Raw genomic sequence first — 24473 nt, forward strand, 5'->3', positions numbered from 1 at the left:
CAATGTGACTAAAGAGTTAGCCACGGGAGTTTGTATTACAAAACGAGTAAAGGGACTTGTCGGTAACGAGATTCAAATAGGTATAGAGATACCAACGATCGAATCTCCAGCAAGTAACATACCGAAGGACAAAGGGAATGTTATACGGGTTTAAGTGAATCCTTGACGTAACCGTTCAACCGATAAAGATCTTCGTATAATATGTAGGAGCCAATATGGGCATCCAGGTCCCGCTATTGGTTATTGACTGGAGAGTGTCTCGGGCATGTCTACATAGTTTTCGAACCCGTAGGGTGTGCACACTTAAGGTTCGGTGACGTTTCGGTATTACTGAGTTATGTATGTTGTTGACCGAAAGTTGTTCGGAGTCCCAGATGAGATCTCGGACGTCACGAGGAGCTCCGGAATGGTCCGGAGGTAAAGATTGATATATAGGAAAGGTGCATTTGGCTTCCGGAAAGATTTCGGGCATTACCGATAAAGTACCGGAAGTGACGGATGAGTTACGGGGTTTCACCAGGAGGGGCTACCCACCCGGAGGGGGACCAAATAGGCCTAAAAGTGGCGCACCAGCCCCTGGTGGACTGGGCGGCCAGCCCAATAAGGCCTATTCAGCCAAGGTGCAAAAAGTGGGAAGGAGGAGACCAACTAGGAAGGGGAGTCCTCCACCAAACCGTATTGGAGGAGGACTCTCCCCCTACCTTCGGCCGAACCTCTCCTCCTTCGAGGAGGGGCCAAGGCAGCCCTCCCACCTCTTCCTCCTATATATAGTGGAGGTATTGAGGGCAACACACACCTGAAAAGCCACGTGCTGCCCTCTCCTCCATAGATTGTCTCCTTTGTCTAGATTAGTCCGTCATAGCTTGGCTAAGCCCTGCTGGATTAGTTTACCACCATCACCACCATGCCGGCGTGCTGCCGGAGAACTCGTCTACCTCTTCGCCCCTCTTGCTGGATCAAGAAGGCGGAGATTGTCATCGAGCTATACGTGTGCTGAATGCGGAGGTGACGTCCGTTTGGCACTAGATCGTGATTGGATCGCAGGACGAATTGCGATTTGGATCGCGAAGACGTTCGACTACATCAACCGCGTTTCTTAATGCTTCTTGTTTAGCGACCTACAAGGGTATGTGGATCCGATCTCTCCTATCATAGATGGTCATGACCATGGATAGATCTTATGTGTGCGTAGGAAATTTTTTGTTTCTCATGCAACGTTCCCCAACAAAAAGATGGGTGAGAGATTCGTTTATGGGAGTACAACTGGTTAGGCAACGCGAGCCTCCGAGAACAATATCTAGCTTTGTACCGCATTGCTCGCAATAACAATGTGCGTAGGTGCTCAATTCTTTGCCGCTAGATATTTCTTTCAAGCGGGATTTGATTGGCCCCCCGTCTTATGTCATGTCAAAATCTTTTACCCCGTTTGGATTTGATTAACCCGACACAAGAATGAGATGTGTTTCGCTGGGACCTCACTACATCGCGGTCCTTTATAGTTGACTCTATGTATCAGTGGATAATAACAAAAAGATTTGGAAATCAAAGGTTAAACTGAAAGTTAAAATGTTCATGTGATACCTTCGGAAAGGAGTTTTGTCCACCAAAGACAATCTCGCTCGTCGAAATTGGCAAGGAAACAAAAAGTGTAGTTTTTGTACGCATGATAAAGACTATAAAACATCTCTTCTTTCCGTGCACACTTGCACGCTCTATGTGATCAGTCATCCAAATAGCGTCTAATTTATATTCGTCCGCTTGTGTTGTTAATATTTTTGGTCACTGGTTGGAAAGTATTTCAAATAAGTTTAGAACACTTATAAGGGTGGGAGCGTATGTCTTATTGTGGTCGTTTTGACTATGTAGAAATGAGTCTTTTGCTATTTTTTTGTGTACAGTCGCTTCGTGTGTGGTCTATGCTACACCGAACGGAGTTCCAACCGATGTTCGAGGCGGTGTGTATGCGGCATTCACTTTGTATGTGAGACTACTCGTGTTACGGTGTGTGCATCTTAGTTATGCATATGTCGGTTGTTACTTAACATGCTTTGAGTCCGTTTGATGCTATCATGCTATATGTTAAGTTAATAAAAATGCCCTTTATTGAAAAAAAATCTTTAGAAGACCATGTTTTTTTAGGCACTTTAGAAGACCATGTGATATTCTTTGGGGGAAACTATGCTTTCCTCGGTTCGAGTTGATGGGTGGGCCGAAGATGCTGACGGGGGACCACATTTCATCTGTTTTTGACCGGGCTAGCACTCCACCCGAAGTACGAGTCCACGGCCCACGACCAACCCCAACAGGCAACAGCCCTGCTCCGCCAAGCCGCCTGCGCCAGCCGGCCGCGCCACCAACCCCCAGGTCCCAACCGCCGATCGGCCACGCCGCAAAAAGAACCCAACCCGCCCCGCTCGCCACTCCGGCACTCCCACTCCCACTCCCACCCCCACCTGCCCCGCGCCGCGCGACCAGCCTCCACGCCACGCACGCCGCTGATCGCCCCAGCGATGCCGCCACCGTCCCTCCTGCTCTTCCACTGCCGCGCCCCGCTCCCGCACCGCCCACTGCGGATGAGCTCTCCGTCACCGAGCAGGAGGGTCGTCTGCTCCGCCTCCACCGCCGAGGGGTACATCTCCGCGGCGCCGATCCTCCTTCCCGACGGCCCATGGAAGCAGGTGATTAGCTCGACCATTTGGCTGCGCTCGGCGCGGGACCCGTCGTCAGGGCTTTGCCCTCTGAATCTGCTTGCTCTGCTTTGGTGTGGATGCAGGTAGAAGGCGGTGTCACGGCGGCGAAGGGGTTTAAGGCCGCGGGCATCTACGGCGGCCTGCGCGCCAAGGGACAGAAGCCTGACCTGGCGCTTGTTGCTTGCGACGTCGACGCCACCGTCGCCGGTAAGACTACTACGACCGCTTTCTTCACTAGTACTGAATGATAAGTACAATGGTATGGTAGTACTTGGCTAGTTCCTTGGTCAATTCACAACTAGGGAATTTGTATCAGCGTATGTTCACTATGCTGAACAACCGTGCATTATTCTGTTGCTTTCTGATGTAATGTATGATCGGTAACCTATCAGTTAGACTCAGTTCTCATCGTGTTGGGTTCCTTTCAGGATCTTTTACAACAAATGTTGTTGCTGCTGCGCCTGTTCTGTATTGCAAGCGTGTCCTTACTTCATCCAAAACAGTAAGATAATAGTGCCCCTCGTCTCACCTTGCCAAAACGTAAAGAAAAATTGTTAGATGGAAAAATTATGATACACAATGGTAGTGGTCATTCATTGATGGGTATTAACTGTTATCATTTTGTTGTTTACTAGGCTCGTGCTGTGTTGATTAATGCTGGTCAAGCAAATGCAGCCACTGTAAGTTTTTCTGCCTTTCTGGAGAACTGAATATAATGGGCAGCATCTCTGAACTGTATTCTGGAATGCACTGACTGAACAAGAGCCATTTCTGTAAATAATTGGTCATCAGGGTGATGCAGGATATCAGGATGCAGTGGATAGTGCGGAAGCTGTTGCCAAGGTACCAAACATTTCCATTGGATGCCCATGCACTAGGCAGCACATCACTGCTGCTAGTTTGACCGATTACTGCTGTTTCAGCTTTTGAATGTGAGCACAAATGACATACTGATCCAGTCCACTGGTGTCATTGGTCAAAGAATAAAAAAGGTACAATAGGTTTTTACAACAAAACTACACTTGAGTGTTTCATATGAGGTAGTAGCTAAGCATCTTGTCTGGCAATACGACACCACTGATTGTCTGCCTGTTACAGTTTCCATCTGATGATTCTGGGTTTTAACAATGCAGGAAGCACTTATAAATTCACTTCCTAGACTTGTGGGCTCTCTGTCTTCATCTACTGAGGGGTATAATTATTATATATAGTCTTGTTAGCAACAATTTATTTTCTCAAGCCTCCACAAATGTAAACCTGTTGAGATAAATTACCACTAGGAGCTTAATGATTTGCTGTCTTTAAACTACTGTCTCTGTCCTTCCATTACAGTTCAAATTCTTCAGCTGTGGCCATCACAACTACAGACCTTGTTAGCAAGAGCATTGCTGTCCAGACTGAGGTTGAATTTCTTAATTTACTTGCAACGTAGAATTCATTGGCTTCTGTGCGACATGATCTTGATTATCAGCAATTCTTGTTAAAAAAATAGATTGGAGGAGTGCCTATCAAGATAGGAGGAATGGCCAAAGGTTCCGGGATGATTCATCCAAACATGGCAACAATGCTTGGTGTATGTCCCCTCTCTCTGTCTCATTTTATAGACTCCTTTTCCCTCGCTCACTTCCTCTCTCTAGGCACGCAGCGAGCTTGATGGTATTATTTTTTATAGGTTCTCACGACCGATGCTCAAGTGAGAAGTGATGTTTGGAGAGAAATGGTCCGGACATCAGTGAGTAGAAGTTTCAACCAAATTACTGTGAGTAACCGCTCTTCTCTCTTATATTGATCAGTGTGTGCAGCAATTACACAACCTGTAAAGAACTATGGAGTTCATCAGAATACTTTCATACATAGTTATTGAAAATCTATCAATAGTCTTAATATTGTATGAGGTTCATATCTAGTAGAATAGTATTGAAAGCACGTTAAAATTTGTCAGGTACAGATTAGTAGACATCAATTTGTTTTTGCACTGGGGTTTAATTTGTTTGGTAATTTGGAAATATGAATCGTAGAAAAAATGAGCATTGTTGACTAGTTGGGTTATCTTAGGACCATATGTTCTCCTTGGGTGCCAAAAACTCATAACTGTTTTGTGTTATAAATCTGAAGGTGGATGGTGATACAAGTACCAATGACTGTGTTATTGCTATGGCTAGTGGATTATCTGGTTTATCCGACATCCTCACTCATGATAGCGCTGAAGCTCAACAGCTCCAAGCATGCCTAGATGCAGTAAGTTACAGTTCCCCAATTCAAGCATGCCTGCATGTGCGCGCTCACATGTGTGCGCCATAATATTACTTGTGCCAATTTATATAGTTCCAGCTGTACTGTTAAGAAGAAAGAGTCTGACCTATCTTTATGTAGGTAATGCAAGGCCTTGCAAAATCCATAGCATGGGATGGTGAGGGTGCAACCTGCTTAATTGAGGTTAAGTGGATCAGTGGCATAATACTTTTAACACTTTGTATCCTCTGCATCATCAGCCTACTGGGAGTCTGGGACACATTTTCTAGCGAAAATGATGACTTGGCTCTTTATTTTCAGGAAAACAATTTGAGTCATATGGGAACTGTTTCATGCATTATATCAATATTCCTTTTGTACATTTCCAGTAATATAGCACAATCTTCTAAAGTGCCTTTTTCTGATGCAGGTTACTGTAACTGGTGCAAATAATGAGGCAGACGCAGCTAAAATGGCACGTTCAGTGGCAGCGTCCTCCTTGGTTAAAGTATGTTGTTGTTTACCTGCCATATATTGCAGTCAAGAGCATACATGCATTACTGGTTTACTCTTTTGCATTCATTACCCCGGGAGACCTGAATTATTGTACCATTTTTTGGGCCAGGCTGCTGTATTTGGGCGAGACCCGAACTGGGGGCGTATTGCTTGCTCTGTCGGCTATTCGGGAATTCATTTTGATGCAGATCAACTTGACATTTCCCTTGGAGTTATTCCACTAATGAAAAATGGCCAACCACTCCCTTTTGACAGGTTAAGAAACCTTCAGTACATATAATTCTAAATTTACTTGTTTGAGTCACGGTGAATAGAATTGTTGCATAGAATATCTCTAACTCTTGGTGCTACGAGCTAAAATGACAACTATTTTTCTTAGATCTGCTGCTAGCAAGTATCTCAAAGATGCTGGTGACATCCATGGTACAGTAAATATTGATGTATCAGTTGGTAAGCTTTCAGCCTCTCTGTTGCACAATTGAAACTGTATTATGTCCTTGTATGAGAGCTTCATGATGTTCTGCACCTGTCTTCTATAATACTCTTAGTTCATAGTTATCGTCTAGAATACTCTTAGTTCATAGTTATCTTCTAGTAGAATGTTCTTGGTTCATATTTATGCCCACTAAAATGCTGCCTTTGCATTTAATATTTTCCTGTATTCATTGGTTCCGTGAATTGGTATTGAGGTTAAGACTGTTGTGAGGCAGGCTAACCGGGTGTCTTGAATCAAACGAACCCTGAAATGAATGCTTTCACAGACACTGATTCGTGTGAAGGAGCTCAGATCGTGCATAACCCAGTTGTTTTTCTTGTCTCCGAACAATCTGATACTCTATTTATCCTTTTATTCAAGAATACGCTCTGTTGATGGTTATATTTTATGAGATTGTGAGACTGTCATTACAATACACATCCATTGTGTTCACAGGGACTGGAGGAGGCACTGGAAAGGCATGGGGTTGTGACCTAAGTTATAAGTATGTAGAAATAAATGCTGAATACACAACGTGAAATTCGTATTCTTCATGAAAACTGCATTTCTGAATACACATCCATTGTCTTCATTTGTCTGAGTGCCCTTTCGATGCAACTGCACTCTAAAAACTGTATCATACTGAAGCAATAGTGTTGTTGTACCAATAGGTCGAACATGAGGTTAGTGTTCTGTGAGTGTAATAATGTGCTGAAGAATTTTGGAGCACCATGTGAAAATAGTCTGCCATCCTTCTCGGTTCTTGATTGATAAAGGAGGATGTTGGCCTGACCAAATAAAGTTTACTTGGATTTTGTGTATGCTATTTGTGTTGATTGATTGCAACTTTGCAAGTACCAGGTCAAGTTTCTCACTTCTCTCTATGGCATAAATAGTTGGTTGACTGCAGAACATTAGCATTTGGTTCTAGTCGGGTCGGTTTGTTCGATGACCATCCTGTCATTCACTGGTAGAGCTTGGTGTTGTGACATTGAAAGGGGTTGGAGAATAGAACGAGCGGCCAGGTTGGATGTGCTGTGGGTTATGTTTCGGCTTTTTATACCTTGCTAAATTATAGGAAAAGGTCCAATTTAAATTTGAACTTGTATCGGTCTGGCGGAATGAACCCTCAAATCGAAATTCCAGTCGATTGTATTCTGAACTATGCAATCTCGGTCTAAATCAAACCCTTGCATTATGTTAACTGAGGTTCGTCTGATGGGCCGTCCTGTTTTTAATATTTTTCAAAAAAAATCCAACAGGCACACACCCTACTCCCTGCTGGACCGACCTACATAATTTTTCCAAATGTCTGCGTTTTGCACAGGGATGGGTAACCTGGGCCGGACCATTTGCTGCATCACGATCATGAGATTTAAAAGGCAAAAAAAGGGTGACACCAATCTGACTTGAACCGAACCCGCCTCTTCGTAGAGGAAAAGGTGTTACAACAGCCGCTGTGAACGGCAAATTCTCGTGTCACAATTGCAGCGCCATCCTAGAAGTAATACACGGTAGCGGCAAAACTTTAAAAACAATTCAAGAAAAAAAAAAACAGTGTGAGTAGTCAAACCAATGACCTCCTGGGATTTCCTAAATAGCATAGCAAAAAAACTAAAATTTGAATCATTTTTGGTAATAGCAATTTTTTTTAAAAGGAACAAAATGAAAACAAGATAATTTTTTGAAAATACGGATAAAACGTGTGTTTGTTTAGGTCAGCGTTGGACCCACGATTGACCTAAACAAAGAGGGACGAACATGGTGATTCAAACGAACAAAACACGGATAAAACACACGTTTGTTTAGTTGTCGGGTTGACGTTCCTATAAGATCGATCCAAACGTCAAGGACAACACTTGCCACTTGGTAACTACTCGTTGGTTACTCCCATGCATCCACTCCGTGAAATCACCGGCTAGTTGCACGCGGGAAACCTTTCCTACCGCACGCGTAAAAATGTCTGGGCTCTAAATTTTCCTTGGCTCAAACTTGAAATCGGAAAATGGATCGAAAGCGGACAGAAAACAGACCGTCGTTCGTTTGCAGTCACGCGTTGAAAAACCTGTTTTGTCCGTTTACCGTCAAACGGAAATGGACGTGTAAGATTTAAGAGAGAGAGGTTTTGGATCTACACACTTTATTCAATCTAAACCATGAGTATTTATACAGGTAGATGATCAGTGTATACCAGAAAACGCTAAGGAGCTGGTCGGCGGCACCGATCGTGCGAGGTGGGTTAGCGCTGGGTTATCGTTTCCCAGGCATGCGGACGTGCATGCGTGCCAGGTCATCGCCATGCATGGGCTTGCTTGAGGGCCAAGTCGGGCCGGAGGCATGGGCTGTAGTGAGGCTTGTTTCAACACCCACCCCCCCCCCCCCCGCAGTCAATGCCTCGCCGTCGGAGATGCACAGACTGGAGCGGAATTCCCGGAACACCGACAGTGGAAGCCCTTGGTCATGACGTCGACGAACTGTTGAGCCGTAGGTACGTGAAGAAGACGGACATGCCCCAGCGCCACCTTCTCGCGAACGAAATGGATGTCGAGCTCGATGTGCTCGGTGCGACGGTGATGGACGGGGTTGGCGGAGAGGTACACCGCCGAGACATTGTCGCAGTAGACCACTATGGCTTTGGCGATGCCGCAGTGGAGCTCAGTTAAGAGCTGACGCAGCCACGAGAACTCGGCAACCGCATTGGCAACGGCGAGGTACTCGGCCTCCGCGCTAGAGCGGGACACGGTGGGTTGCCGTTTGGATGACCACGACACCAGCGAAGGCCCCATGTAGATGCAGCAGCCAGAGGTGGAGTGGCGAGTGTCGGGGCAGCCGGCCCAGTCGGCGTCGGAGTAGGCGACGATGTCGAGCGACGAGGAGGCGCGGAGAGAGACCAAGCGAGGGCGACCCGCGGATGTACCTCAGGATGCGCTTCACCAATGTCCAGTGAACGTCGCGCGGGGCATGCATGTGGAGGCAGACTTGTTGCACCACGTACTGGAGATCGGGCCTCGTCGGTGTCAGGTACTGGAGGGCGCCGACGATGCTTCGATAGAAGGAGGCGTCGGAGAAGGGGACGCCAGCCTGCCCCGAGACCTTGCCCGAGGTGTCGATGGGGTAGATGCTGGCTTACAGTTGGTCATGCCGGCACGGTCCAGCAGTTCGAGAGCGTACTTCTTCTGGCAGAGGAAAAGGCCATCAGAGCGGCGCGTGACCTCCACGCCCAGGAAGTAATGGAGCACGCCAAGGTCCTTCAGGGCGAACTCGTGTTGAAGGAGACCGACGACATGATGGAGGAGAGCGTCGGTGGAGGCCATCAAGACAATGTCATCGACGTACAACAGAAGGTACGCCATGTCAGTGCCGCGGCGGTAGACGAACAACGATGCATCGGACCTGGTGATGACGAAGCCGGCACGGACCAGGAACACAACAATGCGTTGGTACCAGGCGCAGGGAGCCTGCTTGAGGCCGTAGAGGGACCAAGAGAGCAAGCAGACGTCGTCGGGGCGCGCAGGGTCGACGAAGCCAGCCGGCTGCTGGCAGAAAACTTGCTCCGTCAGGTGCCCGTGCAAGAAGGCTGGAGACGTCGAGTTGATCGACGACCCAGCGGCGCGAGCAGGCGAGCTGAAGGACACAGCGAATCGTGCCCGGCTTCACGACGGGGGCGAAAGTCTCCGTGAAGTCGAGACCAGCCCGTTGCCGGAAGCCGCGGACGACCCAACGAGCCTTGTACCTGTCTAGAGAGCCGTTGGAGTGTAGTTTATGCTCAAACACCCACTTGCCGCTGATGATGTGAGCGCGAGCAGGGCGGGGGACGATCTGCCACGTGTGCGTCGTACTCGTCTTGCATGGCGGCGCGCGAGTGAGGGCCCCGGAGCGCCGAGTGGACGGACGCAGGGAGCAGTGAAGGAGCCGTCATGGTGGCAGCGCACACGTACTCGTCGGAGGAGTACCTCTGGGTGGGTCGATGGATACCCGCGCGTGCACGGGTAACCACCCCGGAGTGCACGGGGGCAGCAGGTGGGCCAGTTGAGGCGGGCCCTGTACTGGGCACGGTGACAGCAGATGGCAGAGGCGTCATGGCGACATGATCGGGGCCCGGTGGTGGAGGAGAATGGGCCGAAACGCCAGGGGCAATTGGTGGAGAAGCCTCCGGGATCGGTGAGCCCCCCTTTGCAGGGGAGGCCGGTGCGTGCGGCTCTGCGTCTGGAGCAGTACGACGAGGCCCGCGGGGCGCACCGCATGAGGGAGCCGTTGGAGCAGACAGGAACAACATGGGAGGATGCCGCGGTGCAGGCGGCGTGACGGACGGCGGCGGAGGCGAGCTGGAGACCCGTTGAAGGGGAAAAACAGGCTCGTCAAAGTACACGTGTCGGGAGATGAGAACTCGCCCAGATGCCGGATCGAAGCAACGGAAACCCTTGGTATTGGGGGGGGTAGCCGAAGAATACGCATGGAATAGACCGGGGGACGAGTTTATGTGAAGTAGCAAGAAGATTAGGGTAACAGAGGCAACCAAAAACCCGGAGGTTGTCGTAGGAGGGTGGGTGACCAAAGAAGAGGTGATGATGATGTTGAGGAACGTCGCATGGGAAACAAAAAATTTCCTACGCGCACGAAGACCTATCATGGTGATGTCCATCTACGAGAGGGGATTTCCGATCTACGTACCCTTGTAGATCGCACAGCAGAAGCGTTAGTGAACGCGGTTGATGTAGTGGAACGTCCTCACGTCCCTCGATCCGCCCTGCGAACCGTCCCGGGATCCGTCCCACGATCTAGTGCCGAACGGACGGCACCTCCGCGTTCAGCACACGTACAGCTCGACGATGATCTCGGCCTTCTTGATCCAGCAAGAGAGATGGAGAGGTAGATGAGTTCTCCAGCAGCGTGACGGCGCTCCGGAGGTTGGTGGTGATCTAATCTCAGCAGGGCTCCGCCCGAGCTCCGCAGAAACGCGATCTAGAGGTAAAACCGTGGAGGTATGTGGTCGGGCTGTCGTGGCAAAAGTTGTCTCAAATCAGCCCTAAAACTCCAGTATATATAGGAGGGAGGGAGGGGAGGAGGCAGCCTCAAAACCTCAAGGTTTGTCCGAAATTGGAGGTGGAGGAGTCCTACTCCAATCCTACTTGGAGTAGGATTCCACTTTCCCACTTGGAAACTCTTTCCACCTTGTGTTTTTTCCTTCTCAAACCTTATGGGCCTTAGTGGGAACTTATTCCAGCCCACTAGGGGCTGGTTTATCTCTTCCCATAGCCCATGAGACCCCTTGGGGCGTGACACCCCTCCCGGCACTCCCGGTACACTACCGATGAGCCCGAAACTTTTTTGGTGACCAAAATAGGACTTCCTATATAACAATCTTTACCTCCGGACCATTTCGGAGCTCCTCGTGACGTCCTGGATCTCATCTGGGACTCCAAACAACTTTCGGTCACCAACACCTATAACTCAACTATACCGAAACGTCATCGAACCTTAAGTGTTTACACCCCGCGGGTTCGAGAACTATGTAGACATGACCCGAGACACTCCTCGGTCAATATCCAATAGCGGGACCTGGATGCCCATATTGGATCCTACATATTCCGAAGATCTTTATTGGTTGAACCTCAGTGCCAAGGATTCTTATAATCCCGTATGTCATTCCCTTTGTCCTTCGGTATGTTACTTGCCCGAGATTCGATCGTCAGTATCCGCATACCTATTTCAATCTCGTTTACCGGCAAGTCTCTTTACTCGTTCCGTAATACAAGATCCCGCAACTTACACTAAGTCACATTGCTTGCAAGGCTTGTGTGTGATGTTGTATTACCGAGTGGGCCCCGAGATACCTCTCCGTCACACGGAGTGACAAATCCCAATCTCGATCCATACTAACTCAACGAACACCTTCGGAGATACCTGTAGAGCATCTTTATAGTCACCCAGTTACGTTGCGACGTTTGATACACACAAAGCATTCCTCCGGTGTCAGTGAGTTATATGATCTCATGGTCATAGGAACAAATACCTGACACGCAAAAAACAGTAGCAACAAAATGACACGATCAACATGCTACATCTATTAGTTTGGGTCTAGTCCATCACATGATTCTCCTAATGATGTGATCCCGTTATCAAGTGACAACACTTGCCTATGGTCAGGAAACCTTGACCATCTTTGATCAACGAGCTAGTCAACTAGAGGCTTACTAGGGACAGTGTTTTGTCTATGTATCCACACAAGTATTGTGTCTCCAATCAATACAATTATAGCATGGATAATAAACTTTTATCATGAACAAAGAAATATAATAATAACTAATTTATTATTGCCTCTAGGGCATATTTCCAACGGTCTCCCACTTGCACTAGAGTCAATAATCTAGTTCACATCACCATGTGATTCCAACGAATCCAACACCCATATAGTTATGGGGTCTGATAACACCTTGCTCGTGAGAGAGGTTTTAGTCAATGGTTCTGAAACTTTCAGATCCGTGTGTTCTTTACAGATCTTTATGTCATCTTATAGATGCTGCTACTATGTGATATTCGGAAATACTCCAAATATCTACTCTACTATACGAATCCGTTTCACTACTCATAGTTATTCGGATTAGAGTCAAAGCTTGCATCGACGTAACCCTTTATGACGAACTCTTTAACCACCTCCATAATCGAGAAAAAATTCCTTAGTACATCAGTTACTAAGGATAAATTTTGACCACTGCTAGTGATTCAATCATGGATCACTCTCTGTACCTCTCAACAGACTTTGAGTCAAGGCACACATCAGGTGCGGTACCCAGCATGTCATACTTCAGATTCTACGGCCAAGGCATAGAAGACGACCTTCGTCTATTCTCTTTATTCTGACGGGGTCGGGTTTTGAGTCTTACTCAAATTCACACCTTACAACGCAACCAAGAACTCCTTCTTTGCGGATCTATTTTGAACTTCAAAAACTTGTCAAGGCATGCATCTTGTTGAAACTTCTATTAAGCGCTTTCGATCTATCTCCATAGATCTTTGATGCTCAACGTTCAAGTAGCGCAATCCAGGTATTCCTTTGAAAAACTCCTTTCAAACAACCTTGTATGCTTTACAGAAATTCTACATTACTTCTGATCCACAATATGTCAACCACATATACTTATCAGAAATTCTATAGTGCTCGCACTCACTTCTTTGGAAATACAAGTTTCTCATAAACCTTGTACAAACCCAAAATCTTTGATCATCTCATCAAAGTGTATATTCCAACTCCGAGATGCTTGCACCAGTCCATTGAAGGATCGCTGGAGCTTGCATACTTGCTAGTATCTTTAGGATTGACAAAACCTCATGGTTGTATCACATACAATGTTTGCTCAAGGAAACCATCGAGGAAACAATGTTTTGACATCCTATGTGCAATATTTCATAAATAATGCAGCAACTACTAACATAATTCTAACAGACTTTTAGCATTGCTACGAGTGAGAAAGTCACATCATAGTCAACTCTTTGATCTTGTCGAAAACATCTTTGCGACAAGTCAAGCTTTTCTTAATAGTGACTTATCACCATCATCGTCTGTCTTCCTTTTAAAGATCCATCTTTACTCAATAGTCCTATGACCATCAAGTAGTTCTTCCAAAGTCCACACTTTGTTTTCATACATGGATCCTCTCTCGGATTTCATGGCTTCCAGCCATTTGTTGGAATCCGGGCCCACCATTGCTTTCTCCATAACTTGTAGGTTCACTGTTGCTCAACAACATGACCTCCAAGACAGGGTTACCGTACCACTCTGCAGTAGTACGCGACCTTGTCAACCTACGAGGCTTGTAGTAACTTGATCCGATGCTCGATGATCACCATCATCAGCTTTCACTTCAATTGGTGTAGGCGCCACAGGAACAACTTCCTGCGCCCTGCTACACACTGGTTGAAGTGATGGTTCAATAACCTCATCAAGTTCTACCACCCTCCCACTCAATTCTTTCGAGAGAAATCTTTCCTCGAGAAAGGATCCGTTTCTAGAAACAAACACTTTTGCTTTCGGATCTGAGATAGGAGATGTACCCAACTGTTTTGGATATCCTATGAAGATGCATTTATCCGCTTTGGGTTCGAGCTTATCAGACTGAAACTTTTTCACATAAGTGTCGAAGCCCCAAACTTTCAAGAAACGACACTTTAGATTTCTCTAAACCTCAGTCTATACTGTGTCATCTCAACGGAAATACGCGATGCCCTATTTTAAAGTGAATGCGGTTGTCTCTAATGCATAACTCATAAACGATAGTGGTAATTCGATAAGAGACATCATAGCATGCACCATACCAAATAGTGCGTGGCTATGACGTTCAGACACATCATCACACTATGATGTTCCAGGTGGCATGAACTGCGAAACAATTTCCATATTGTCTTAACTGCGTACCAAAACTCGTAACTCAGATATTCATTTCTATGATCATATCGTAGACAGTTTATCCTCTTGTTATGACGAACTTCACTCCTGAAACAGAATTGAACCTTTCAATATTTCAGACTTGTGATTCATTAAGTAAATACTCTTGTATCTGCTCAAATCATCATTGAAGTAAGAACATAATGATATCCACTGCGTGCCTCAGCACCCACTGGACTGCATACATCAAAATGTATCACTTCCAACAAGTTACTATCTTGTTTCATCTCAATGAAAACAAGGCCTTGCTCATGTGGTATGATTTGCATGTCACTAGTGATTCAAAATCAAGTGAGTATAAAGATCCATCAGCATGGAGCCTCTTCATGCAATTTATACCAACATGAATCAAGTGGCAGTGCCACAAGTAAGTGGTACTATCATCATTACCTCGTATCTTTTGGCACCAATATTATGAACATGTGTAACACTACGATCGAGATTCAACAAACCATTGAAGGTGATTTTATTCAAGCAAATAGAGTAACCATTATTCTCTTTAAATGAATAATCGTATTGCAATAAACACGATCCAATCATGTTCATGCTTAATGCAAGTACCAAATAACAATTATTTAGGTTTAACACCAATCCCGATGGTAGATGGAGTGTGCGACGTTTGATCATATCAACCTTGGAAACACTTCCAACACGCATCGTCACCTTGCCTTTAGCTAGTCTCCGTTTATGCCGTAGCTTTCATTTCGTGTTACTAATCACTTAGCAACCGAACCGGTATCCAATACCCTCGTGCTACTAGGAGTACTAGTAAAGTACACATCAACATCATGTATATCAAATATACTTCTTTTGACTTTTGCCAGCCTTCTTATCTACCAAGTATCTAGAGTTGCTCCGCCTCAGTGAGTGTTCCCCTCATTACAGAAGCACTTAGTCTCGGGTTTGGGTTTAATCTTGGGTCTCTTCATTAGTGCAGCAACTATTTTGCCGTTTCACAAAGTGTCCCTTCTAGCCCTTGCCTTTCTTGAAACTTAGTGGTTTTACTAACCATCAACTATTGATGCTCCTTCTTGATTTCTACTTTCGCAGTGTCAAACATTACGAATTGCTCAAGGATCATTGTATCTATCCTTGATGTGTTATAGTTCATCACGAAGCTCTCACACCTTGGTGGCAGTGACTTTGGAGAACCATCACTATCTCATCTGGAAGATTAACTCCCACTTGATTCAAGCGATTGTCGTACTCAGACAATCTGAGCACACACTCAACGATTGAGCTTTTCTCCTTCACTTTGTGGACAAAGAATCTTGTCGGAGGTCTCGTACCTCTTAACAAGGGCACAAGCATGAAATCACAATTTCATCTCTTTAGAACATCACTTATGTTCCGTGACGTTTCAAAACGTCTTCGGTGCCTTGCTTCTAAGCCATTAAGTATTTTGCACTGAACTATCGTGTAGTCATCAGAAACGTGTATGTCGGATGTTCACAGCATCCACAGACGACGCTCGAGGTGCAGCACACCGAGTGGTGCATTAAGGACATAAGCCTTCTGCGCAGCAACGAGGACAATCCTCTGCAAAGTTTGCTGCTATCAACTTTCAACTAAATTTTCTCTAGGAACATATAAAAACAGTAGAGCTATAGCGCAAGCTACATCGTAATTCGCAAAGACCATTAGACTATGTTCATGAAAATTAGTTCAATTAATCATATTACTTAAGAACTCCCACTCAAAAAGTACATCTCTCTAGTCATTTGAGTGGTACATGATCCAAATCCACTATCTCAAGTCCGATCATCACGTGAGTCGAGAATAGTTTCAGTGGTAAGCATCTCTATGCTAATCATATCAACTATACGATTCATGCTCGACCTTTCGGTCTCATGTGTTCCAAGGCCATGCCTGCACATGCTAGGCTCGTTAAGCTTAACCCGAGTGTTCCGCATGTGCAACTGTTTTGCACCCGTTGTATGTGAACGTTGAGTCTATCACACCCGATCATCACATGGTGTCTCGAAACAAAGAACTGTCGCAACGGTGCACAGGCGGGGAGAACACAATTTCGTCTTGAAATTTTAGTGAGAGATCACCTCATAATGCTACCGTCGTTCTAAGCAAGATAAGGTGCATAAAGGATTAACATCACATGCAATTCATAAGTGACATGATATGGCCATCATCATGTGCTTCTTGATCTACATCACCAAAGCACCGGCACGATCTTCTTGTCACCGGCGTCACACCATGATCTCCATCATCATGATCTCCATCAACGTGTCGCCATCGGGGTTGTCGTGCTACTCATGCTACTACTACTAAAGCTACGTACTAGCAATATAGTAAACGCATCTGCAAGCACAAATGTTAGTTTAAAGACAACCCTATGGCTCCTGCCGGTTGCCGTACCATCGACGTGCAAGTCGATATTAACTATTACAACATGATCATCTCATACATCCGATATATCACATCACATCGTTGGCCATATCACATCACAAGCATACCCTGCAAAAACAAGTTAGACGTCCTCTAATTGTTGTTGCATGTTTTACGTGGTGACCATGGGTATCTAGTAGGATCGCATCTTACTTACGTAAACACCACAACGGAGATGTATGAATTGATATTTAACCTTATACAAGGACCTCCTCGGTCAAATCCGATTCAACTAAAGTTGGAGAAACCGACACTTGCCAGTCATCTTTGAGCAAGGGAGTTACTCATAGCGATGAAACCAGTCTCTCGTAAGCGTACGAGTAATGTCGGTCCAAGCCGCTTCAATCCAACAATACCGTGGAATCAAGAAAAGACTAAGGAGGGCAGCAAAACGCACATCACCGCCCACAAAAACTTTTGTGTTCTACTTGGGAAGACATCTACGCATGAACCTGGCTCTCATACCACTGTTGAGGAACGTCGCATGGGAAACAAAAAATTTCCTACGCGCACGAAGACCTATCATGGTGATGTCCATCTACGAGAGGGGATTTCCGATCTACGTACCCTTGTAGATCGCACAGCAGAAGCGTTAGTGAACGCAGTTGATGTAGTGGAACATACTCACGTCCCTCGATCCACCCCGCGAACCGTCCCACGAACCGTCCCGCGATCCGTCCCACGATCTAGTGCCGAACGGACGGCACCTCCGCGTTCAGCACACGTACATCTCGACGATGATCTCGGCCTTCTTGATCCAGCAAGAGAGACGGAGAGGTAGATGAGTTCTCCAGCAGCGTGACGGCGCTCCGGAGGTTGGTGGTGATCTAATCTCAGCAGGGCTCCGCCCGAGCTCCGCAGAAACGCGATCTAGAGGTAAAACCGTGGAGGTATGTGGTCGGGCTGCCGTGGCAAAAGTTGTCTCAAATCAGCCCTGAAACTCCAGTATATATAGGAGGGAGGGAGGAGAGGAGGCAGCCTCAAAACCTCAAGGTTTGGCCGAAATTGGAGGTGGAGGAGTCCTACTCCAATCCTACTTGGAGTAGGATTCCACCTTCCCACTTGGAAACTCTTCCCACCTTGTGTTTTTTCCTTCTCAAACCTTATGGGCCTTAGTGGGAACTTATTCCAGCCCACTAGGGGCTGGTTTATCTATTCCCATAGCCCATGAGACCCCTTGGGGCGTGACACCCCTCCCGATGGTCCCCGGCACCCCTCCCGGCACTCCCGGTACACTACCGATGAGCCCGAAACTTTTTCGATGACCAAAATAGGACTTCCTATATATCAATCTTTACCTCCGGACCATTCCGGAGCTCCTCGTGACGTCCTGGATCTCATCTGGGACTCCGAACAACTTTCTGTTACCAACACCTATAACTCAACTATACCGAAACGTCACCGAACCTTAAGTGTGCAGACCCCGCGGGTTCGAGAACTATGTAGACATGACCCGAGACACTCCTCGGTCAATATCCAATAGCGGGACCTGGATGCCCATATTGGATCCTACATATTCCGAAGATCTTTATCGGTTGAACCTCAGTGCCAAGGATTCTTATAATCCCGTATGTCATTCTCTTTGTCCTTCGGTATGTTACTTGCCCGAGATTCGATCGTCAGTATCCGCATACCTATTTCAATCTCGTTTACCGGCAAGTCTCTTTACCCGTTCCGTAATACAAGATCCCGCAACTTACACTAAGTCACATTGCTTGCAAGGCTTGTGTGTGATGTTGTATTACCGAGTGGGCCCCGAGATACCTCTCCGTCACACGGAGTGACAAATCCCAGTCTCGATCCATACTAACTCAACGAACACCTTCGGAGATACCTGTAGAGCATCTTTATAGTCACCCAGTTACATTGCGACGTTTGATACACATAAAGCATTCCTCCGGTGTCAGTGAGTTATATGATCTCATGGTCATAGGAACAAATACCTGACACGCAGAAAACAGTAGCAACAAAATGACACGATCAACATGCTACGTCTATTAGTTTGGGTCTAGTCCATCACATGATTATCCTAATGATGTGATCCCGTTATCAAGTGACAACACTTGCCTATGGTCAGGAAACCTTGACCATGTTTGATCAACGAGCTAGTCAACTAGAGGCTTACTAGGGACAGTGTTTTGTCTATGTATCCACACAAGTATTGTGTTTCCAATCAATACAATTATAGCATGGATAATAAACGATTATCATGAAAAAAGAAATATAATAATAATAACTAATTTATTATTGCCTCTAGGGCATATTTCCAACAGATGAGTGGATTGGCCACGAGCACGGCAGGGGCGCATGTTGAGGGTGTGGGTGGCGGTGGAGAGAGCCTCGGGCCAGAACCGAGGCAGAACGGCGGCATGAAGGAGTAGTGCACGAACAACGTCGTTGAGGGTACGAAGAACACATGCCCATTTTGTTGGGATGTATACGGGCAGGTAAGGCGGAGGATGGAACCGTACGCGGAAAGCAGAGACTGGATGCCATGGTTGTCGAATTCGCGCCCGTTGTCGGTTTGGAGGCCGAGTATAGGGCAGGAAAACTGCGTGCAAACAAAGGCGAAGAACGAAGTGAGCGTGGGGAGGACATCCGACTTGCGACGTAATGGAAAAGTCCATAGAAAGTGCGAGAAATCATCGAGAAGCACCAAGTAGTATTGAAACCCTGAATTGCTTATTATTGGAGAGCACCATACATCACAATGCAACAATTCAAATGGCAAACGAGAGATGTGAGAAGAAGAAGAAAAAGGAAGGCGACTGCTCTTGCCCAAACGGCAAGCGGAGCACGAGTGAGGCGCACTTTTATTACATTGAAAAAGATGGCCACGGAGGAGCTGGTGCATGGTCGATTCGCCGGGGTGCCCCAAGCGGGCATGCCAGAGATCGACACCAGCGAGGAGGGCGACGGGACCGTGGTTGGGAAGCGACGGCCGGAGCGGATAGAGATGGCCGGGGCTATCACATCGGAGCAGCACCGTCTTGGTATGCATGTCCTTGATGGAGAAACCAAAGGGGTCAAATTCAACCGAAGCAGAATTCTGACGAGTGAGTGCACGAACAGAAACGAGATTAGTGATAAGCTGAGGAGAAACAATCACATCATAGAGTTTAATGGGGGAAGGAGGGGAGGGAGAGAGATCACCGCAATGTGTGATGGGGAAAGAGGATAACGGGGTGGGAGGCCGTGTGGGAGGACGCGCCAGTGTCCATGAACCAATCGCCGTTGCCGGAGTAGGTGTTGATGTGCAACTATTCCAGACTTGATGCCTCCACGGCAACGGAGCCAGAAAAGAGCTGCTCCCAATTGCTCAACAATTATAAATTGTCTTGCAATAGCCTACCAGCGTGTGGGATCGAGGCAGTTTTCGAGGGTAGAGTATTCAACCCAAATTTGTTGGTTCGCACGACGGGAAGTGAAAGAATATTCTCAAGTATTAGCAGTTGAATGTGTCAAATTCAACCACACCTGAAAGATTAGTATCTACAAGCAAAGTGTCAACAGCAAAGTAGTATGATAACAACGGTGCCAGAAATGATCTGTTGACGGCAGACTATTCCTAACTATTGTATCAATGGCGCCAGAAAAGTATTGTAGCACGTAGCAACAGTGTAACGAGTAACAGCAGTGGCAAGGAACAGCAGTAGTGACAGCAGTAGCAAGTATCAACAGTAGCAAGTAACAGCAACAACAAGTAACAGTAGTAGCAGCAGCAGGAGGACAAAGCAAGTAACAGTAACAGCAAGTAACAGTAGCAGCAACAGTAGTAACAGCAGCAGAGCAAAGCAAGTAACAGCAGCAGCAACACTAGTAACAACAGCACAGCAAAACAAGTAAGAGGAGCACTGGGACAAACTCGTAGGCAATGGGTCGGTGATTTGTTGGATGACATTCATCATGCAACAGTTATAACACGGAGAGATATGTGGCTAGCTCCCGTTCGTCAATGTGATGTAGGCATGCATTTCGTGTGTCATCATACGTGCTTAGGGAAAAGAACCTGCATGACATCTATTGCCCATCCCTCCCATGGCAGCGGGGTCCAAAAGGATACTACAAGATATTAAGAGTTCTCCTTTTAATAAAGAACCGGACCAACGCATTAGCACTTGGTGAACACATGAACTCCTCAAACTATGGTCATCACCGGGAGTGGTTCCGGTTATTGTCACTCCGGGTTTGCCAGGTCATAGCACATAGTACGTAACTACAACTTGCAAGATCGGATCTAAAACACATATATATTGGTGATAACATAATAATTTCAGATCTGAAATCATGGCACTCGGGACCTAGTGACAAGCATTAAGCATGGCAAAGTAGTAACAACATCAATCTCAGAACATAGTGGATACTAGGGATCAATCCCCGTCAAAACTAGCTCGATTACATGATAGATCTGATCCTACTCATCACCGCCCAACGAGCCTATGAATAGATTACTCACAAACGATGAAGAGCTTCATGGAATTGGAGAGGGAAGAAGGTTGATGATGACGATGGCGACGATCTCCTTGATCCGGAGCCCAAAACGGACTCCAGATCTGCCCTCCACATGAAGAACAGGATGTGGCGTCGCCTCTGGATCGAAAACGCGATGAAATCTTCTCTTTTGATTTTTTTCGGGACGAAAGGGAATAAATAGAGCTGAGTTTGGGGGCGGCAGAGCCACGTGGGCCCCACAAGCTTGGTTATCGCGGCTAGGGGGTGGCCGTGGCGACAAGGCTTGTGGCCCACTGGCCCGTCCCCTCCGGTGGATCTTTGAGCAGGTATTTTTCATATTTTCTAGAAATATTGTCCGGAAATTTTTAGGACGTTCCGAGAACTTTCATTTCTGCACAAAAACAACACCATGGCAATTCTGGTGAAAACAACGTCAGTCCGGGTTAGTTCCATTCAAATCATGCAAATTAGAGTCCAAAACAAGGGCAAAAGAGTTTGGAAAAGTAGATACGATGGAGACGTATCAACTCCCCCAAGCTTAAAACCTTGCTTGTCCTCAAGCAACTCAGTTGACAAACTGAAATAGAAAGAAAAACCTTGACAAACTCTGTTTGATCTTGTTGTTGCAACTATGTCTAACTCATAACCAGAATTTCAGCAAGATCACAAGTTAACCACATGAGCAAGTGACACATAGGTCTCACGGTAAACGAATATCAATGGCATAATCAGCTAGCGAGCAAATAATAATGAGTTTCAGATACCAACAATACAATCAAAACAAGCATGAAGCAATATGGATAGGTGGTATCTCGCTAGCTCTTTCTGAGACCGCAAAACATAAATGCAGAGCACTTTCAAAGATCAAGAGCTGACTAAACATTATAATTCATAGCAACGAAGATCCAGTCATAGTCATACTCAATATCAATCAAAAGCAAAGCATAAAAATGACAGAGGTGCTCTCTAATTGGTGCTTATATAAGAATAGGATGACTCAATAGGAAAATAAATAGACAGGCCCTTCGCAGAGGGAAGCATTGATTTGCAGAGGTGCCAGAGCTCAAGCTTTGAAAACAAAGATAATAATTTTGGGTGGCATGCTTTCATTGTCAACGCAATGACCAAGAGTTCTCAATATCTTCCACGCTACACATTCTATAGGAGGTTCCCAAACAGAAAAGTAAAGTTTTAACTCCCCCACCACCAATCAATCACACTCCACGGCTAGCCGAATCCTCGGGTACCGTCCATACTAACATCAATCCGGGTGGAGTCTTGTTTTACAGTTATGTTTTCGATTTAAGCGTGGAACTGGGCATTCCAATTACCGGCCCCTTTCTCGTGAATGACAGTGAATAAAGACATGTCGAGGATAACACGCCTAACATGGAAGATACCAATAGCCCCCTGTCACCACATGAGCGCTTCGGGCATGCAAAACAGATTATTTCTTGAAGGTTTAGAGAATGGCACACGCAAATTTACTTGGAACGGCAGGTAGATACCGCAAATAGGTAGGTATGGTGGACTCTCATGGAAAAACTTTTGGGTTTATGGAAGTGGATGCACAAGCAGTATTCCGCTTAGTACAAGTGAAGGCTAGCAAAGGACTGGGAAGCGACCAACTAGAGAGCAACAACAGTCATCAAGATGCAATGAGTTTGACTAACATGGAGTGCAAGCATGAACAGGATATAAATCACCATGAACACGAACATCATAGAGGCTATGTTGATTTTGTTTCAACTAGATGCATGAACATGCGCCAAGTCAAGCCACTTGAATCATTCAAAGGAGAATACCATCCTATCATACTACATCATAGTCATCTCAAAATCTATGTTGGCATTCAAGACAAACTATTATAAGCTCCTAGCTAATTAAGCATGGCATCAGAAACTATGATCTCTAAGTTGTCATGGCAAACATGTTTCTCTCACAACAAAGCTGAATCTGGGATGACAAGCTAGTCATATTTACAAAAACAAAATAGATAGAGTTCATACCAGCCTTTCCGGTCTCAGTCACTTCATCATATATCATCATTATTGCCTTTCGCTTGCACGATCGAACGATGCGAACAATAATAAGAGTGCTCGTGCATTAGACTAAGTTGAATCTGCAGGCAAACACAAAGGAGAAGACAAAGTAATATGGCTCTTTGAAAGCTAAACAGGTATGCATGCAAGAGCCACTAAACATTGTAACCAATATCTTCTACCTTGACCCAAAGAAAAAGAAAACTATTTACACGGGAAAGCTCCGAACAAGCAAAAGAAGAAGGGAAAATCTTTTTGGGTTTTATCAAAACAAGAAAACAAGAAAACGAAAATAAACTAGCATGGATAATACAGTGGCAAAGTGTAAACACCGACTAACAAAGTGAAAGCATAAGCATGAATGTAAGGTCAGTGAGAACACGTACTCCCCCAAGCTTAGGCTTTTGGCCTAGCTTGGTCTACTCCCAAGGCGGGAAATAACTAGCTCCGGGATACTCCAGAGCGGATTGTGGATGCCACTGCTGTGTGAGCTCCTTTGGCTCCCACTGATAAACTGGCGTCTCGTACTCGACTGGCGGCTCGGGCACGAGCACCTCTCGTTGGGCCAAGCCCCAATATGCGTAGATGTCCGAGAGCATAATAGTGTATCTGCCTGCATAAGATCGAACAAAGAAGGAGCAGGCAAAGTAATAGTCTCTCGAGTACCTTGACTAAATACCAGGTTATAAATCATCCGTCTACTAGCATCTCTATCCAGAAAATCATGGCGAACCATGCTGTCATAATCCAGATATTTCTCAGGAAGAATCATCTCTTCTTCCTCGCGAAGTCTAGGTATCTCAAAGTGTCTAGCAAGATGAGTAGCATAGATACCTCCATAGACGACACCTTTGGAACGGTTTGTGCTCAACCGGTGAGCTACTATAACACCTAGGCTATAAGTCTTATCGTTATAAAGGCCTTCGTGCAAAACCGCAAGGTCTGGAGAGCTAAGTGATCCAACCTCCCCACGGCCAATCAAACTTTTTCCCACAAATAATGAGAAGTACCGAAGCACAGGAAAATGTATGCTAGCAATTCTAGCGCGAGACACTCCTCTCTCCTCTCCAACAGCAATAGTACATATGAAATCCTCCAAGTCCCGTGGACGAGGATCATGAATATCCCAACATAAGGTAATTTGCATACATTGCAAAAATCATGTAGTGTCATGCACTGGGGGATGTCGTATAACATGAACTCAACCATGGGAGGATTCT

At 46.0% G+C, this 24473-nt stretch overlaps 1 protein-coding gene across 1 annotated transcript; it reads left to right on the forward strand.

Moving 5' to 3' along the window:
• Positions 1 to 2362: 2362 nt before the first annotated feature.
• LOC123448990 (arginine biosynthesis bifunctional protein ArgJ, chloroplastic) lies at positions 2363 to 6734 on the forward strand. Its single transcript, XM_045126050.1, has 16 exons — positions 2363 to 2678; positions 2774 to 2897; positions 3119 to 3192; positions 3326 to 3370; positions 3483 to 3533; positions 3614 to 3682; positions 3824 to 3882; positions 4023 to 4092; positions 4183 to 4263; positions 4363 to 4449; positions 4806 to 4928; positions 5064 to 5126; positions 5353 to 5430; positions 5548 to 5693; positions 5818 to 5888; positions 6370 to 6734. Exons 1-16 carry the CDS (start codon positions 2511 to 2513, stop codon positions 6450 to 6452), a joined length of 1392 nt encoding a protein of 463 aa, XP_044981985.1. The 5' UTR covers positions 2363 to 2510; the 3' UTR covers positions 6453 to 6734.
• Positions 6735 to 24473: the final 17739 nt, after the last annotated feature.

The sequence above is a fragment of the Hordeum vulgare genome, chromosome 4H (genome assembly GCF_904849725.1).
Source record: "Hordeum vulgare subsp. vulgare chromosome 4H, MorexV3_pseudomolecules_assembly, whole genome shotgun sequence".
Classification (NCBI taxonomy): domain Eukaryota; kingdom Viridiplantae; phylum Streptophyta; class Magnoliopsida; order Poales; family Poaceae; genus Hordeum; species Hordeum vulgare.